The sequence below is a fragment of the Ochotona curzoniae genome, unplaced genomic scaffold (assembly GCF_017591425.1).
Source record: "Ochotona curzoniae isolate NIBS_2020 unplaced genomic scaffold, NIBS_Ocur_1.0 scaffold_4701, whole genome shotgun sequence".
Classification (NCBI taxonomy): Eukaryota; Metazoa; Chordata; class Mammalia; order Lagomorpha; family Ochotonidae; genus Ochotona; species Ochotona curzoniae.
The window spans coordinates 59,952,673-59,972,911 of NW_024467122.1; the positions used below are offsets into that span (position 1 = coordinate 59,952,673).

General features: G+C 37.1%; 1 protein-coding gene across 2 annotated transcripts in view; it reads left to right on the plus strand.

Moving 5' to 3' along the window:
* The window catches only part of UNC13C (unc-13 homolog C), a 500,819-nt gene that overhangs the window by 154,608 nt on the left and 325,972 nt on the right, over positions 1-20,239 (plus strand). Inside the window, exons 4-6 of one of the 2 annotated variants that reach the window (XM_040969448.1) lie at positions 12,428-12,506; positions 13,593-13,598; positions 14,657-14,728. In XM_040969448.1, coding sequence (XP_040825382.1) covers positions 12,428-12,506; positions 13,593-13,598; positions 14,657-14,728 — 157 coding nt within the window. The remainder of the gene's footprint in view (positions 1-12,427; positions 12,507-13,592; positions 13,599-14,656; positions 14,729-20,239) is intronic. The other variant, XM_040969449.1, reaches the window with a different exon arrangement.

Genomic DNA, 20,239 nt, shown 5'->3' on the forward strand with positions numbered 1-20,239 from the left:
CTTGATCTAGGTCTCCTCCATGGGTGTCAGGGACCAAGTCCTTGAGCCATCACCTGCTGCTTCGAGGGTGCACATTAACAGGAGGCTGGAACCTCAGGCAGAAGTGTGCAGATGGAATTGAACTCATAGACCACTATGATATGGGATGTGGAAGTCCCAATCAGAATCTGAAACGCCAAATGCGCCTTTGCTCCACTTTGCTTCATTGTTTTTGTAAATGCATTTATTTATGTGTTTTCTTGAAAGAGCAGTAGAGGAGAGAGAGATCCTCCATCTGCTGACTCACTCCCCAAATAGCTGCAACTGCCGAGAGAGACATGAAAACTGCACCTGGACCTTCCTTATGGGTGGCAGGGATCCAAGCACGTGGACCATTAACTGATGCCTTCCAGGCCTGTCATCAGGAGCCTGAATCAGAAGCCAAGCAGCCAGAACTTAAACCAGCACTATGATTTAGGATGTGGTCATGTGGGAGGAGGCTTAGCACACTGAACCACAACACACACCTCACTCCTGTCAGAAAGGAACTAGGAAGAATGCCAGGAACATTTCCTAATAATAAGAAAGTCTTATTTGTTTTCTGCCTTCAGGTTCTGCTAATTTTTACTAGTAGTGGGAGAAAAAATGTCCAAAATTTTAGGGAATTAGATACGTGGCTTATTTTGAAAGAACTGTGTAATTAAAAGAAAGCTCAGGTTTCAGCTCTAAGAATTGTGGTTTCCTTGATATTGAATATTTAAGTCCATTTAATGATACCTAACTGGATAGTTTTAAGAAATTCATCTTTAATTGTAAATTCTTGTGTTTTAATAACTGTTTAAATGGATTCTGAGATTTTTCAGAAAGCGTTCACTAAAACCACAATTTCGTGTTTTATATTTAACATTAAATCACAGATGCATGATTTAGAAGTTTAAAAATTGTCATCTTAGATTGAAGTTATATATGGTATGAACTTTGATTCAGGGAGAATTATATTTCAAACAAGAATTGGTGATAATTTGTGAGAAAGCTTGGGAGTTGCGGTTTGTTCCATATAATACTTTCTAGAATGAACATAGGTGCAGGTAACATTCTGGGAAGGGTGAGAAAGAATTTTGGTGTCAGTAACAAACATCCCCTCCCTCCGAGGGCTATGGTGTCTGCTTGAATTCTCTGAGGAAATGAGCCCTAAAAGGTCTATGCAATGATTGAATTGTTGAAAATTAATCCCTGGCACCTGATGTGTCTGCAAGCTTAATCTAGAGAAAGCCTTCAAGAATGCATTAAAGTTCAATTTGGGTTTTTTTTATCCTGACTCATCATAAAAATCTAAGACATTCTAAGTAATTTTGCTATGGAAAATACTTTTAATCACTGGAAATATAATTTGCCATCTCTTTCTCACCAGGGTAGGATGTCTTTCATAACCCTTTTAAGAACCAAAAGTGTCATTACATTATTTTACAAAAAATAATGTAAAGATGAATAATGAGGTAACCAGCAGTTCTAAAACCAAATTTTAAAGGAGTAAGATTTTAAAGGAAAAAATAAGAAAACCTGTTTAAGGAGCATTATGGAGCTTTAAGAGGTCAAATTACCAAGAAAAGAGGTAATTTAGTAGAAGCTAAGCCTCTATCTGACAATGAGACCATTCATTTTTCAAAATATTAGAACACGTTGGGTCTGGCGCAGTAGCCTAGCGACTAAAGCCCTTGCCTTGAATGCCCAGGATTCTGTATGGGTGCTGGAACTAATCTGGGCAGTGACGCTTCCGATACAATTCCCTGCTTGTGGCCTGAGAAAGTAGTTGAGGACCCTGAGAAATCCTTGGGACCCTGTACCATGTGGGAAATCTGCAAGAGGCTCCAGACTCCTAGCTTCAGATTGGCTTAGTTCCGGGCATTGAGGTCACTTGGGGAGTGAATCACCGGATGGAAAATCCTCCTCTCTGTCTGTTCTTCTTTGTGTATCTGACTTTCCAATAAAAATAAAATAAATCTTGACAAATAAATATTATAGCACTTTAAATTAGGAATTTTATCAAGATTTGTAAAGTTGAATGAACTATATAAAAACAAACAAACCTGAGACCACCTCAGTCAAGCCCGCATTGAGAAATATATTAAAGAAATTCTGGTTTATTAAAAAATCTCTTAGATTACCTCTCTATTATTTATGCTCCAGTACATCATAAACAGTGGTACCAGATGGTCTTAAGGACTGCTTTCATTATGTTGGCCTCATGACTAAAGATGGGTATGAAGATTTTTGGGGTAGCTTGGGTTATCATGAGCTGAAGGTGAGATAAATTGGAGATGAGGAAAATCATTTTAAAAAACAGACAAAATATGGTAAAAATTTATAACAATAGTAAGGTGATTCAAATAGGAAGGATGACATGAATGAGATAGGGTGTAAGGGTGTGTGGGAGAGACAAAAAAGATTGTGGAGAAAAATGGACAAGGCTTGATAATGTGATGGTGCTCGAATGTAGACAGCCGGGCCACCTGGATGCTGTGTACTTTTAGTTTACTGTCAGTCATATTGAACAAGCATGTACGTGTCTGAAGCTCATTTCCATATCCATAAGATGCAACAGTTTTAGAGTTTCCACTATATTGTTAATATATGCCACAAAAGAGCAAAAGGAAAGATACCAATATGTTGGTCTCTTTTTGAATTTCATTTTCCCATCGATTCTAAGCATGAGCATTGCTGTTTCCCTGGATATAAGTTCATATAATGGGAAAAAGAACCGCAAGGCCCACCCCAAAGGCTATACTACTTGTTTTTTTTTAATGTATTAATATACAGAGGATAGATTTTATTTGTTCCATACAATCCCAAGGACACACCACACTTCCCTTATTCCCCCTTATTCCTACCCTGTAATCCCCTCACCTCTCTCCCATCTTCATCAGATACAATTTTTTCTTAGACATTTTTTCTTCCTATATCTGAGGGAGGGGTATACTATTTGATAAAACAGTTTTTAAGGAAATGAGTTCTAAAAGGTATATATTATTAATTAGTTGGAAGTTAATCCCTGACTCCTGAACTTGAAATATGTTCCATCCAATCATAACTTCTTTTTTTTTAAAGATTTTTTTTTCATTGGAAAGGCGGATATACAGAGAGGAGAGACAGAGAGGAAGATCTTCCATCCGATGATTCACTCCCCAAGTGAGCGCAACGGGCCGATACTATGCCAATCCGAAGCCAGGAGCCTCTTCCGGGTCTCCCACGCGGGTGCAGGTTCCCAAAGCTTTGGGCTGTCCTCGACTGCTTTCCCAGGCCACAGGCAGGGAGCTGGAAGGGAAGCGGGGCTGCCGAGATTAGAACCGGCACCCATATGGGATCCTGGACGTGCAAGGCGAGGACCTTTAACCACTTGCGCCACTGCGCCGGGCCCCAATCATAACTTCTAAACTGAATCTAAATATTTCCTTTTATGCTCAACCAAATAACTAGTGATTACTTCAAGGTTAAAAAAAAACAAACATTTGGCTGTGATGGCTGTGCTGGTCTTATTTAAAATATTACATGTTTTTTCTCAAGGAGATTCAGTGTTACAGTAGAGTACAGCATATGCATTCCAATAAAAACATCCATCTGTATGGGGGGGATTTCTAGGTTTATTAAAGAGAAGTTAGAGTAATTTGAAATTACTATCCATCAAAATCTTGATGCCATGGCCTGCTGTTTCTCCTATTCTGTGTATAGACAGCTACCTTCAAGCTGTGTCTGCAGAGGCATGGTTGGGAGGAGTATAATACCCCCAAGGCAGCAGGCCACAGGCATTGATTCAGCCAACTTAAACACTGTGCAGCTTACAAAGTTGATAATAATTGCTCCAGTAGTATATAACCTACTTGCTCATCTCATTAAATGCTCCCAGCAGTGCCGTATAGCAGGCAGTAGTTTTCATTTTCCATAGGAGGTAACTGGTATTCATAGAAAAGAAATTATTAACTGTCCTAGTAAATGCTAGTTTCTTATCTCCTTCCCTGTGACTCAGCCCCTGACTATTCACCCCTGTTAATGAGGTCTCCAACTTTCTCATCTTCAGGCTGCTGTTTTGATATTTTAACTTATTATTTTAGAAATAAATGCCTATGCTTTACTTAATATCTGTCTTTCTAATGTCCAAGTTTATCTACTGAGATCTACACTTTGAATCATCCCTGCTACGTCCCAGAGTTGGTTTCAGGGAAGTAGAAATGAATACAATTTATGCATGTTTACATTTATTTGATTTGTTTGAAAACTCGGCCAGTAACATGTTTATCTTCAATTTATGCAGGTGTTGAAAAGTCCAACAGAAACGTAATAGCTTTGATTTTCTGTTCCTTCCCCTCTTCCCATATTTTGTCTGAGGTTAATGTGACAGGAGTGTGAGATAGTTTTCTACTGGGAGGAAGTACTTGTGGCTCTCTTTGGCATCATTAAGTGGTATGTTGGAATTCTGAATGACAGATAAGTGATGGCAGGTCTACACTGCTCAGTGAGGAGGCCAGTACCGGCAGAAGGAATGGAGGAGTGAAGCACAGAGGTGTGCACTAATGTTTTGAATCCAAGGATCTGCACTGAAGCCTAGATTGCTGGAGTAATGGAGTGGTTGGGAGAAGTCCAAGGAAACAACTGTGGAGGGACAGGATGTGAACAAGTTTGTCTTATAGCCTTATGCAATAAGGGATTCTGAGTATGAAAAAAGCCTTTATATTTGTGTTACAGAAAATAAATGCATTTTGTTACTGAAAAAATAAATCTTTGGTAATGAAAAAAATATGGTAGCGCCAAAGCTTAGAGATTCAGTCAGGATGGTAACTATGAATAAAGATATTTAAGAGTTGGAGAAATTCAGGAAAGAGATGCCCACAGTTCTGCAACATTCGTGTACTTGTTAGAATCAACTAGGATGCCTCTTAATAATTAATGATATCATAAATACTGGCCACCACGCAGCTTTGGTAGTTTCCATTGGTTGTACACATGTGGGAAAGGATTGCATTGTGACAAAGTTTGTTGCTACTGTTGCTGATGCTGCTTTTTAGCAGAGCAGCTGCTAAGTAGGATGAGCTGAGAAAGGGGACCTTGTTTTCTCCTTTTGTAATTTTGGTAAAATGAGAAGTTTGTCAGCTTCGAAACCTGCAGCACACCTGTTTGCTGCACAGAGAAAAAGGAATTGTAATTAACAACTTTACACAATAAAACCTGATAAATAACCAGAATCTCTGTGGTTCTGGAAGGACATAAGGGCAATAATTTAGAAAATATATCACGTATTGATAATACTAAATTCAAGAGAAATTCTATAACATCGATTTCAGAGAAGTTTAAGGAAAAACAGTAGCTTATTTCATTTAGGATCTGTGTAATAAACTCAGTTTAAGAAAGCATTAACAAAATGAATAAAAATCATAATCTCAGTAGACAAAACATTTGATAAACTTAACATCCTTTCATGATAAAAAAATCTCGATCATATGGTGTATAGAAGGAACAATTTTCAAGACAAGACAATATATCACAGACCTACAGCCATTATCACAGTGGATGGAGCAAAGTCTAAAGCATTTGCACTGAGATCCAGAACCACACAAGGATGCCCACTCTCACCATCACTATTCAATACAGTTCTGGAAATTTTACCCAGAGCCATTAGGCAATAGAAGGAAATCAAGTGATACAATTTGGAAAGGAAGAAATAAAATTATCCCTGTTTACAGATGACATGATCCTTTAATGAGATCATAAGACTCCACCAAGAGATGATTGGAATACATATAAGAGTTTGGTTCTGAAATTGCAGGCTATAAAATCACCCCCAAAGTCTTTGTGTTAAAATATATATATATATATATATTTTTTCTTTTTAATGGAAAGGCAGATATACAGAGAGAAGGAGACACAGAGAGAAAGATCTTCCATCTGCTGATTCACTCTACAAGTTGCTGCAACAGCCAACACTGAGCCGATCTGAAGCAGGAGCCAGGAGCTTCTTCTGGATCTGCCGAGAGGGTGCAGCATCCCAAGCCTTCAGTCATCCCCAACTGCTTTCCCAGGCCACAAGCAGGGAGCTGGATGGGAAGTGGAGCATCCAGGTCATGAGCTGGCACCCACACAGTATCCTACTGCATATAAGGCAAGGAATCTAGCCACGAGGCTAACGTGCTGGGCCCGATAGCCTTTTTATGCATAAATAATGCTATGAGTGAGAAAGCACTTGTTAAAAGCAGTACCAGTAGCTACAAAAAAACAAAATAACTTTAATCAAGGATGTGAAATATCTCTGAAAAGCAAAGTATAAAACATTTAAAGAAGAAACAGAATGGAAAAATCTCTGTTCATGGATTGGGAAAATTAATATCACCAAAATATCCTTATCACTAAAAGTTTTAAAGGTTCAGTGTTCCCTATCAAAATACCAAAGATATCCTATTAGATAAGAAAACAATGACAAATTCATGTGAAAACACAAAAGAACTGGAGCATGCGGGAGACTTGGGCTGTATTTCCAGCTATCAGGCATTCGGGCCATGAATCAGTGGCTGGAAGGCTATCTGTCTGCCCCTCTTCCTCCCTTTCTTCCTCATAGAAGTAAATAATTCTAAAATGAGTTGGCGATAACTTGTGTGTATAGAGTGAATAATCACTTATACAGACATTTGTGTATAATTTTATAATTAGATTGACTTAACCCATTTCACACTCTTCAGCAAAATCTCACATTGTACTCATAACTGTATACAATTATTTTAAAATTAGAATATAAATGTTAAAATTCCTTACTAATGAAAATCTTACATGATAGTAAACCTTGCTTAATTTAGCCTATGAAACTATTCTGTCGATTTTATAGGCAGATGTTTCTCCATGCTCTCTACCTATTCTACTAAACCTTTACAATACTCTTCATCTACAAAGCTCCCTTTTCCTGGAAAGAACACGTGCATAGTTTGTGGAATATGGGAAAGGATTGGGGCATTGTGTAGAGAAACAGAAAATCTGATTAAAGAAAATGTTTTCTTGAGATGCACTGAAGAAATATCTACACAATGACGGTAACACTGAACAACCAGGACAGACCTGTACTTCCTCTTCGATGAAAACCCATTGATTATAAAGAACATTCAGCTTGATACATCGCTGCCTTGGAAATCAAGCACTCATATTATCTTACACTTGGTATATAGTTGTATCTGGGTAAACTTCTGGAGACTTTAGTTTGTTGCTGTTGTTTGAAAATATTTCAATGGAGGTTGATGTGTTTTCTGTATGAACGTATATTTATTTGAAAGACAGAGTGACAAAGAGAGCTCTCCCATTTGCTGGCTCATTTCCCCCCAAATAACCACAACCGCCAGGGCAGGCCAGACTGAAGCCAGGAGATGAGAACTCACTACTGATCCATGTTGTAGGTAGCAGGGGCCTACCAGGATCATCTTCCGGGACCCGAGCACCCAGGCACGGCAAGGAGGAGCTGGGTGGAACAGAGTAGCTGGCACCTGAACTGATGTTCTAGTATGAGATGCTAGCAATGCAAACAGTGGCTTTCCATAGTGGGCATCAGTGCATGTCCAGTACTTGACATTTACATGTAAAATGACATTGATTGTAGACCCCAGCTCCTGTCACCAACACAGAAATGGGAACACCCAATCATGTGAGCACGAGAGCATAGTGAGCCCCATGCTCTATTGTGCAAATCCTGCTACTGCCACTTCTCTTTTTAGATTGGTTTATTATTTTAATGTCTTAGGTGGGTTCTATTTATTTATTTGTTTATTTTTATTGGAAAGTCAGATATACAAAGAAGAGGAGAGACAGAGAGGAAGATCTTCCATCAATGGTTCACTCCCTAAGCAGTCGCAGTGGTTGGAGCTGGGCCAATCTGAAGCCAGGAGCCTCTTCCGGGTCTCCCACGCGGGTGCAGGGTCCCAGAGCCTTGGGCCGTCCTCGACTGCTTTCCCAGGCCACAAGCAGGGAGCTGGATGGGAAGCGGGGCTGCAGGATATGAACTGGCACCCATATGGGATCCTGGCACGTTTAAGGCGAGGACTTTAGCTGCTATGCTATCGCGCTGGGCCCTAGGTGGGCTTTTTTTTTCTTACGAGATTATGAGCTGCATAAGCAAGTGCACTCGCATAATGACATTGCCTTCCTCTCTCCCATTCTCCTTTCTTCCTCTTTAATTTTTTTTTCTTTTTAGTTTTTGAAATAACATGTTTTAAATGGCCATTGCTGTAACAGGGCTTAATACTTCACCAAATAAGAAGTTTAACAAGTGACAAGCAATAAAGACCTGATTTACTGGGAGTACTTCCGCTTCTGATGAATGATTCTGAGGGATTTTATGTCTCCATTTCTTCAGTGACGAAGCAATAGAAATAATGGCACATGTTCTTAAGATTTCTTTTAAGTGAAATAGAGAAATGCAAGTGTATCACTTGGAGTAATGGTGCTCATAATGGATAGTTATATACAGTTTTGCCTTAACTGTGGTCCTTGGTAAGCACTACTTACAGGTTGTCTGTTTACTAATTTATTGTGTTTATGGAAGTGCATATTAGCAAATCAGTCTAACCCCAAATGGCTGATATCTAACATATTCTTCCTTAAAAATGGGCCTCGTTTTCGTGGTTTGTCTACTATCACTTGTTTTATTTTTAATTAATTTATTTGAGAGGCAGTGAGACAAGAGAGATAGGAAAAACGTGTTTATTTTCAACCATGGTTCACTTCCCACAAATACAATGGCCAGGGTTTCTAGGAGCCCAAAACTCAAACCATGTCTCCCACGTGAGTGGCAGGGCTAGCTGCCTGATGCATGACACGCTGCTGCCTGGAGCACGCAGGAGGAGGAAAGGGGGATGAGGAAGGGAGCTGGGCCCTTCACCTCGACAATCCCAGATGGAATGTGCATGTCCTAGCTGCGGTCTTACTAGCAAGACCAAATGCCCATTGTGCCGTGGTTTGATTTGGTGGCCTCGGACCTTCTCATCAAGCCTAGATAACTTCTGCTAAATTTTAGCTGAAATGTGTGTGTGTGTGTGTGTGTGAGAGAGAGAGAGAGAGAGAGAGAGAGAGAGAGAGAGAACAAACGAACATGATCTCTGGCCTGGAGAGCCAATAATGTTTTTAGCTAATATTTCCAGTCCTCACCTTTTGTGTTGTTTGACATCTGTCATATCTTCTAAGAAACTTCCAAATAGGCTATGCAAAAGTAATTGTGTAAAGCTTCATACTTTGGTGTTTGTTAATTCATGAGATGAGACTGATAGTGCAAACATCTTTAGGATCTATATATGGAGCAACATATTTATTATTGCTTGAGTATACTAATTAAATTAAATTAGATGATACAGGAATGAATTGTGGATGTGTGTATTCCAACTTGGGCTCATCATTTCTTAATGGTCAGTTTTGACCTAAGTTGTTGGAAAACTCTGCTCTGAGGATAGAAGCACAGAAATGAAAGGCCAAAACTAAGAAAGTATGTTTGCCAACTGATCCACAAATTTGTGAGTATACAGTTTGATTTACATTTCAGTGTGCACTTTGAGAATCTGAGAAGGAAAACAAAGAAAACAAGATCTTTGATGGGGAAAATATGTCATTTATGTAACACTTTGTATTTTGTAAATCATTTTGTTAATCATTATCTCAATTCAACATGCTTCTTTACAGAACTGTGGAAGTCACGTTATTAGAAGTCAAAATATTTCAAAACACTTAAAAGCAGTTATTTAATGATTGATAGAGAAAAGGTTGGAATTTGTTAATGTGCCATTAATGTTGTTGTTATTATTATTCATAGATGAATAAAGGTACACACTGATTGGAAACACAGCCTAAGGATTGACTGTAGAAAAGTTTGTGAAGCATTCACATAGCCGATTTCCTATGTATTTGGTGTTCACCGTTTTAGAGTTAGTGTCAAGCATGGATTGGCAGGGAGGGTGTGATAAGGGCACAGGAGCAGAGGGAAACAAGGAGTCATGTTGATAAAGAACTTAATGTACTTTGTGCAAATGAGAGTTAAGAGGGAAAAAGTCTTTGTCTTCTACACACTGCCATTTCTTAAAGTTCAGAGGAGCATTTGACATTCTCATCACACACAAAACTATACTAGGCCATGGAAATGTTAATTTGTTGAATTCAGTTTTCTACAATGTGTACATAGATCAAAAAATTACATTTTACCTCAAAAATAAGTAACATGATTGTTTGTCAGTTAAAAATAATACAGAGGTGGGCCTTATGACACAAGTGAAGCTCCTGCTTGGGATGCAGACATAGTGTGAGCTCGAGTTGCTCACCCTGTGATCCAGTTTCTGTTAACGTGCCTGGAAGGCAGCAGATGATGTCCACGCGTTTGGGTTGCTGCCACCCACATAGGAGACCTGGAAGGAGTTGCTGGCATTTGGCTTCAGTGTGGTCCAACCTCAGTTGTCACTGGCATTGGAGGAGAGAATCAGTAGAAGGAAAATTTCTCCTTCTGCTTCTGCCACTCCCATTGTCACTCTGCGTTTCAAGTAAATCTCTTTTTAAATTTAAATGTGGAAACCAAATTATCAAGTGAAAGAGCGTGCTGCCAGTGATTTACTTTTATGACTCAAATTCCCAAGTTTGACTGTTGGAGCTCTTGACTTGCAGAGCACCAATTGATACTATTTGGGAAAATGAACAAACTGCAGTCATTTATAATAAAAAATCAGTTATGAAAGTATCTTAAATGTCACCTCTCCCCTGAATACATCTCTTTTTACTTCCTTGCTATCTGCTTCTCTTGTTTTCCTCTGTCTTTAGCTGTATTCCACATTTATTTATTTTACTTTTATTCTGTGATCTAAATTTAAGATCAGTTGTCGTTTAAATACCTGATTGTAAAAGCAGTGTTTATCTTTGACACTTCCTTCCACATGCACAATGATTTTAATATTTTTTATTTTATATTGCATTTAATCCTTATTGCAAAACACGTAGATGATGACATTGCTGTTTAGTTTTTTTTTATTTTACTTTCATTATTAAATCATAAGCTGTATGATAAATTTGGTGTATAATCCAAGATTATCGAAGTAGTAATAAAAATACAGAGGAAGTTGTAGATTTAGGACCATGAAGACTAGGAGGAATCCAGTGTGACTAGGAGCCCTCCGTAACACTGAACAGAAAGAGCATCCAGCCACCTGTGTGTTCCTGGATACCTAGAATAGAACTTGCTCATAAACTATAGCAGCTGTTCTAGGGCAGTTCCTTGGCAGAACTGTCCACAAAGAACATAGGGCATGAACTGTATTTTTTATGGGAAAATAAAACTGATACTAGCAAAAGGAGTCAGAAAGAAATTTGGAATTCAAATGGGCATGAAAAAAAGTTGTTTTACTCGTGATTGTAGTACTTTATTGCTGTATAAATGACTAGATTTTATGCCACAAAAACCAAATTCAACTTACCAATCTCACTTTTAAGCAGCAAAGATTCACTAAACTTTAAAATGTTTTTTTTTCTGTTGAAAATAAAGCTTATTATGAAGACATTGAACATCACCAAATTTGTAGCATAGTCAGACTTCTGTTTTTCTCACATCTAATTTTGTGAGTTTTCTCATGTCAATTTTCTCAGTTTTGTACATTTCTTTCTAGGTATTTTGAGCATATGCTCATGTGTGGCCTCATACATAGAAGATGACATTAAACTCACTAATGCATAAACTTAGTCTGTCAAACTTGTTCTTTCTATTCAAAATATTAAGCATTTTTTCATGCATATGCTTGTTTACCTCATTCACTGTAGATATTATCTCAAATTCATTTAGTCCATATCTGAGTGGTAATTTCTTACGTTACCTACATTTTGGTGCTACTACAAAAAGAGGACAATTAACATCTTATGCAATAAATTATTTTGATTTTGTTCCTTTATCTCGGAATGGATTCAGGTAACTGAAACTTCTTAGTCCATGGCTCCTTTAGATGGCATTTTTGAGTTTAGTCTTTTAAGGGACAGCATACAAAACAGTGTTATTTTTGTATTTCCTTTACCATAGGAGAGAGAGAGACGAGCCAAATCCCATAAAAAAAGTTTAATTCATTGTTTTTCTTCTAGTGTTTTAAACTTCCATGCTTCACAGTTTGGGTTGTATTTCACCCTGACGAATTCATGTATGCACACGTGTCATGGATGTATTAAATTCTCAGCATATAGAGCCGTCCAACAGGGCAAATGAATAGCCAGCATGACTGGCATAGTCGCACTCCCATACACATGACAAAGTCCTGGAATCTGCGATCTTGCTGATGTGCAAATCTGCTCAAGACAGTGGTTACGTGTAATCTGATTTGTTATAGCCCGTGTAGTACGAACAGTGCTTTTTATTGTTTCTTCAATGAGACATCCTTTCACATGCTGAAGTGATTGCTGCTGTCTTCTCCTCCAGAGCTGCGCGGGGGCTGTATGGCATCGACAGCATGCCAGATCTCCGGAGGAAGAAAACTTTGCCTATTGTGCGAGATGTGGTAAGCTGTACCTGTTTGGTGTCTTTGACCTCATGTGTTCACTTCTGCTCTGTTAAAATGTGACTGTGCGCTCATCAATGGCCTCATCTATCAATGTTTCATAGAATTAAAATAGAGAGCCAAATTCTACCCAGTATTTTATTTACTATTTGTTTCAAATCTATTGGACAAAGGAAATAGCTCCAACCCTTTGATAGCTTTTGACATTGGCTACAATTAAAGATTGAGTTAAAATGCCTCTTTGAGTGAAAAGAAATCATACAGCATGCCACATAAGCATCTACAATTGAGCTTTGATGTGTTCAGTGCTATAACTGAGCACAAATTTAATTTGCACACTTTTTGCCTTGAACTTCTTTAACCTTAACCCAGTAGACTTGAACACTTTATAAAACAAGCAGATAGTATTAATGAATTCTTTATTGTATGGTATTAAGGTCAGTTCTAACCGTATTAATAAGCTCTTGTATCTAAAGGAAACCATGGTCTCTGAGTCATTAAAATCATGATTAGTCCTTTATTAGCGCATGATTCTGAACAACTTATTCTGTTACAATGATATATGCTGGGCACCACCTAGAAACTAAAAGAATTGATAGTAGTCTGCATTATAGTGTTTTAAAAATCCTATTAGCATGAGAGAAGCGATAAGCATACTATTTTATGAAAGCAGAAAATAGATTTGACTCTTATTCAAGTTCATATGTTACCAGTATTAAGTCAGCTAAAACTTATTCACATTTTTCTGTTAGCAAATTTTAAATTATTAATAACATGAAAATATATTTTTCTCCAGAGAAACAAATTTCTATTTTAATTACAGTGTATTCTTTTTAATATTTAAAATTTTTTATTTTGTTAAACCTGCAGGTGAATGCTTTCATTTTGCTTTCACAGTGAGATATGACTTGAAAGATATTTTACTGGAAATCATGTCATGATAGTACAATAAACTCAAATTCCCATTTTTATAGTGCAGGCATTATTTTAAAGTGTTAGGCTAATTTAACATTAGTATGTTCTCTTCTCACTTTGTGTATGTCTAATCATTTGCATTTTGTTTCCTCTCACCCCTGGAATCTTCAGGCAATGGTAAGTATTTTTCACTTTATTTAGTTAACTTTTGTTGATCTCAAACAAAATGTAATTGCTCATGGGATAAAAGCACTTGCAATGGGAGAATAAAGAGATAAAGCCATGCAGGAATAAGTACTTTCTTTTTTTAAAGAACTTAACCCCTTGTTCAATAGTTAGGAAAACGACTTTGCTATGTAAATGAAGACTAAAATAAAATGCAAATAATTTTGTGGGGAAATCACTTATTTTATAAAGATTATCATGGATGAATCCTTGGAGGTAAGCTTTGTGCCAAGGCTGGGATGAGTAGTGGTTGCTAGGGAGAGGCTTCTTTACTGGTTATCTGTATAGGGTCAGAAGGAAGGAGGAGTGATCTGGAATAAGTAGTCCCAATCCTACTGAGATGGAAGATTTATTATCCCATTAGGAACTTCTAACTTACAGAGTTTTGTGTATCGTATTATATCCCATATGTTATAGGTTGGAGCAGGTGACAGGTGTCCTATTTTACAACTGTAGGAACTAAAAGCATTTGGCTCATTTATTTTAACACGAAGTCAGGAAGATGAATTCCAGGCATCTTGATTCGCAGTAAATGAAATGGGCTCTTGAAAGAATTCTGATTTGGTTGAAAAATAACCCAAGAATCATGTAATACCAGTTGTGACTGAGGACCACTAACCAAGTCAGGTTGGTTCTGTGTCAATGTTCATGGTTTATGAAGGAATATGATATAACTTCTTTGGATGATAACAAAATCCTGGAAGGCTCTTATTAGTTAGAGAGCTCAAGCACATGGCCTGCCTTTTAGGGCTGTAGTTCCATCACCTGTAAACTGCAGATGGTGGACGTGATGGCTAGTGGAAGCTTTTCCAACTCTAATGCTGTACAGTTCCATGTTCTCGGTGAACTGGTTGACTTGCAAACTAAGGCAGGTTCCTATTGACTGGCACATGAACAGTGATAGTCAATATTCTTACTTTTCATGTTCTGTTAAGCAGTGTGCTCTGGCAACTTCTCCATGTATTTAATAATAATATTAATAATAGTTATTATTATTTGACTTTTTTTAGACGCTGGCTGCCCGGAAATCTGGTCTTTCCCTAGCCATGGTGATTAGGACATCACTGAACAATGAGGAACTGGTAGGTACAGTGTCATCTGCTATGTATTAATTGTAGTCATAGGAGAAAAGCCATTTACTTGAACTTTTCTTTGGAATACTTATTCCAAAATTCTGGGAATAACTGGGAGCATGACAAAAACATGACCACAAATGTCCTTAGATCCTGCACTACACTTGAGTATCACAAACTCTGTTCTTGAAAAACGCACATACGTTCCCATCTTTAGATGTGCTATTCTAACCTAAAATATGTCATGGGGAAAAAAAAGTCTTTTTTTTTTTCATCATCGACATGTTAAGTTTTACTTTTCTAGTGAGGCTTTCTCCCAAATGCCCTCCTTGCCTCCTGTTTGAAATATTAGCTTCCTCCTGTGGCGTTTTAAAGCATTTCATCATGACTTTTGTAACATATGATGGATAAAGGTGAGGACTGCTTGGTGTGAGTCCCATCTGGTGCTCAGTTAGCAGGCTCCTATCTGGCAGGTTGAAATTCTCTGTACCAGAGTTTCTTCATCTGTAAAGTGCAGCAACAATAAAACCTAGAGGGTTGGGTGGGGGTGGGCAGGCTAATACTTCATTGCCATTGGGCATAGCCTACAATGTAGTCAACAGCTCATGGGGGCTACTTTGCTATTATCTTTTTAATAATCAGTTTGATTGTTATGTATCAAACTTTCTCTTTAGACTTAAGGCTCCTTACAAGTAGCATTCAGCCTTGTTTGTTGTTCAGACTAAATGTTTTCATCCATTATAAGAAAGATACTTTATTCATTCTTGTTGCATGGAAAAACAGCCTCTCTGGCAGGTACACACAGGCTAGAAATGCTTTTGTCAGTGATCGATAAATATGATTTATTAGAGGGCCCAGAGGAGCTTTAAAATATATCTATGCTTGGATGTCTTTCTAACCTCATTGGCCTTACATGTAGAATAGGATTGAGATTTTATAAAAGCTTAATATGTGTATGCCCACATGTACATGTGTTATACTATGGAAAATCTATCCATATTTGACTGAATGTTTACTTGGGACAGTTCACCTGTGTCCTGTTCTATGAAATCTAATAGACCTAACCTCTCTCTATTCAGGCAACTTTGCCATTAAAAACTAAACACACACACACCAAAAAACATAATCCACCATCATTATAGTGCTTTAAAAATGTGTATGTGTATTTCATATTTAAGTATTATTTATGTCTATTTCTCATTGCCCTGTTCCTGTCACACAAATATCAACCTTTCCTACATTTTTTTTTCATTAGTAAGCTCCTTTCACCACAATACACAGGTAACCACTGAGAAACGTAAAATGTTGGAGAAGACATTCATGTTCATTGAGAATATAAATTGAAACCCTGGAGGCTGCAGCCAAGTGAATGCATGTACAGTTCTACAACAAAATATAAAAATGTGACTGTAGTCCTAAGTTTTATTTTCACTATGATCCATTAGGGTTATGATGGCCAGTAATATTTTGAATGCAGTTTGGGTATGTGAGAAAGTAAACATCTTCAAAAATATATGAGAAACCTGGCATGGCAAAGTAATAGAGGATAGTCAAGGCCTTGGGAACTATACCCACGTGGAAAATCAAAAGGAAGTTCTTAGCTCCTGGCTTTGGATTAACTTAGCTCTGGCCATTGTGGTCAGTGGTCAGAAGATCTTTCTCTCTCTCTTTCTGTTTGTAAATATGACTTTTTAATAAAAACAAATCTTTAAATATATATGTATACAGTTAATATCTATAACATATAATACATGCTACAATAATAAATATAATATACTATACAAAATAATATATCATAAATATGACCTGTAAATCTTAATATCTTATGTATTCAAATATACTAAATATATATTTCATAAATATGCTAAAGTGTATAGTATATAGACAGTAAAATAAATAAAATAGGATATAAAAACTATGCAAAATATAGAAAATGATACCATAATAAATATAGAAAATATTTAATTATATGTATATTTAAAGAAACATGTCTTGCTGGCAGGATCTGAGTACCTCTAACCTTCTATTCTTTAGGAGAGCATCAAGGTTAAAGGACTTGTGTTGATCAACTACTATAGGATTCCTTTCCTGTGTTTCAAAATATGGTATTTCATTTGACCCACCAATATCTATTTAAAAAAAACAATAGAAATGTTAGACTGAGACTACACTTTCTGAATATCTGCACAAAGAGCACATCCTTACTTTATGGTTCAAGTTACCATGGATTCAACTTTTAGCATCTTAGGGGAGTCTCTTCTTTTGTTTCAGACATCTCAGTAGCGGATTTTCTGTGCAGGCAATGCAATGAGAAATATAGTACATCAGATCCCTGTAAAGTTCATAAAGACCATTTCCCTGAGGCCCATATCTCAAAAAGTAAATGAAATATGATTTCTGCGTAACAGGCATATTAAATGTCACTCTGGACAAGCTGTCATATTCAGTCATTTCATAGGCAACTCACATAAATGGTGAAGCAAATAACTTCCATGCTTTGGTGCTAGAAGTCTTACTAGGTACGCTCTAAGTAAAAGCATGAAATACTTGCTTTGCATGAAGCAAGATGACTTTTCCGTACAGGAGATATCAAACAGTATAATTTGTGTTTTAATTAAAGAAAACACACAATAGAAACTTCAGTCATCTCTTCCCTAGAAGTAGAAGGCTCTAGGGTGTGACACAAGATGACCCTGGGTGAGGTCCACATGGCCACGGTTTCCATCAATGCCTCCTCTTGTCCACAGCCAAGGCTCGGTTCCATTCCAGGGAGTGCTGACCAGGAAACAGGCAGTAGTCATGCCTGAAGAGCATCTCTGGTTTGTCACTATTGCTATTGCCCCTGATTCAGTTCTTCAACAGCACATGTCTTTTCCTTGAGATAGGTCTTATCCCAGCTCCACAATGCAAGCTATGAGTCATTGGGCAAGTTATGGAAACACTCTTTTCTCATATGCTTGCTAATCATCTATTTTGTGCTAATGTTCACAAGTAAAGATGGCCTTGCAAAGTTTTGGCATCAATATGGAACTTGCTACATAAAATACGACAGTAAACTTCCCTTGTACTTCTCTACAATGCTTTCCATAAACAAGTTGCTATATTTGAAGGGTTATAAAACATGCCTCTAAAATCCTGTGGACTTGGTGTTTATTTTGTGCAACTCAATACAGCAATTCATTTATGATCTTTGAATGTTTGCTCTTGAGTTCGTTTCTAAAATTTGCATGTTCACTGAAAGTTTGGAGTCAAGAGAAAAATTACATTAGTAGTACCTGTAAAATATACCCTGTAGCATAACAGATGGCATGTCATATATTTTGCGGTCTTTCAATAAATTAATCATGTACTTGGTCATTGTTCCGTCCTTTTGATTTTGACTTGCCACATAGGTTTCTTAGGATGATGATAATTAATATGTTACAAAATATTATAAGGAAAAGAAAATGTCTTGCACACAGATGGGCTTATAACTTACAGTGTGTGCATGTGCTCTCTGGTACAAATATTTTTTACTTGAGTGGTTTTAATGTCTACAATAAATTTTATTGATGATTACTAACATGAATAAGTCAACACTCTAAAATTGTATCTTTACAATACTCAGGAATTTATTCTAGTGTCTATTTGCTCTGCAAATAAGTCTCAATTTTTTTTTTTGGTTCAAATTTTGGTTAAAATATGTTTTTCCCTGAAGAAAATATACACGAGTACATAAAAGACACTTCAATACAAAAAGCACATACTTTCCTTGAAATTATTAAAATGTGATGCTTTTTGAGTATACCAGAGGCAAGCTTTACATCAGCACATCAGGGAAATCCACAGCAGAACGAAAGAGAACTTACTGTATTAACTTAGTCACTGGTCAACACAATGAGAGAAAAAGAAAAAAAATGAAGCAAATGGAGGCAATTGGTACATTTAGTAGCAGTTGATAAATTTTGATATTGATAGTCTAAAAGCCTAAGTATTGCTCTTGGCAAGAAGCTTGGTTGCTTTATTTCTCAGACTCATTTGTAGTTTCTTCAGATGGCTATAAATGCAAACGGTAACAAAAAGAGAGATTTACAGAGAGGAGGAGAGACAGAGAGGAAGATCTTCTGTCTGATGATGGTTCACTCCAAAGTGGCCTGAACAGCCAGAGCTGAGCCAATCCAAAGCCAAAAGCCAGAAGCCTCTTCTGGGTCTCCCACATGGGTGCAAGATCCAAAGACTTTGGGCCATCCTTGATTGCTTTCCCAGGCCACAAGCAGGGAGCTGGATGGGAAGTGGGGCTGTTGGAATTAGAACAGGTGCCCATATGGGATCTCAGTATGTTCAAGGCAAGGACTTCAGCCACTAGGCTATTGCACCGGACCCAGAAACAACTTATATCCTTATAATATGTTGTTTGCTTTTTAAATAATGTAATACATTAGTACAACTCACTCTACATAATTTCTTTGAGAAGAAATTTTTGACAAAATATTTGGCCAGGGTGTAAGCATCCTCTTCTTTGTGGTCTATTGATTGTATGTGGCAACAGAGACTGATCCATAAATTGAGGCATTTGTTAGTCTTATTTCTGTAGCTGGAAACAGCATCCTTGAACACTAAAAGCTATCTTCTTCACTAGAATTACCTAAGCAATATAAGAATAATGTTGTTTGCCTACTTATACAAGTTTTCTTTCTGTCTGTGCAGAGAAAAATACTGAAAGGACATATAGTAAACTATTCCTAACTTTAAAAAATCAATGGTATAATTTTTATTTTTTGATTCAGTGACTTTTTATCAATAAGTTTTTCAGTGAATATGCACTTTCTCTATATATTTTTTTCATACATACATACACATATATATAGAAACAAATGCATTTTTGGAAAATGTTTGTGTTCTATAGAAGTTTACAAAAGCTTAAAAACATGCTTAACATAATTTAGCAGGAACTCACCCATATTACTGAATCCGTCTGTCTTCTGGTCCTATTCACACTAGTTTACATTTTATTGTTCTAAATCATTCCTCCATATCCATGAGGAATTGATTATCAGTCTTCAAAGGATATAAAAATCTGGACATGCTCCGTTATCTTTTAAAAAATAATATAGTATTTGCTTATTTATTGTACAATCTCTATATACTTCTAAGTCATTTCTGGGCTGCTCATAGTACCGAATGCCATGCATATGCTGTTTTAATAGATATTGTACTATATTGTTTATGAAATAATTGCAAGAAAAAAATAATCTGTACATTTTTAGTACATGTGTTTTCCCTTGATTTTTTCATCCACTGATGAACCCATGGGATCTCAGAGTACAGAGGCCCAACGGTTTCTGATTCCACATTGTATGCCTAAGCCAAAGTGTCTCTCCAGATTGCCTACCCATTTTCATCTTCTTCAACTGATGTTCTGTTATCTATTGGCAATTACCTGTCTGGTTACTCTAGGTGCTACAATTAAAAAAAAAAAAAAAAGACAGAAACTCTTTCCTTTAATCGAGGTCCTAATGTAATGATAAGCTACAACTTTGC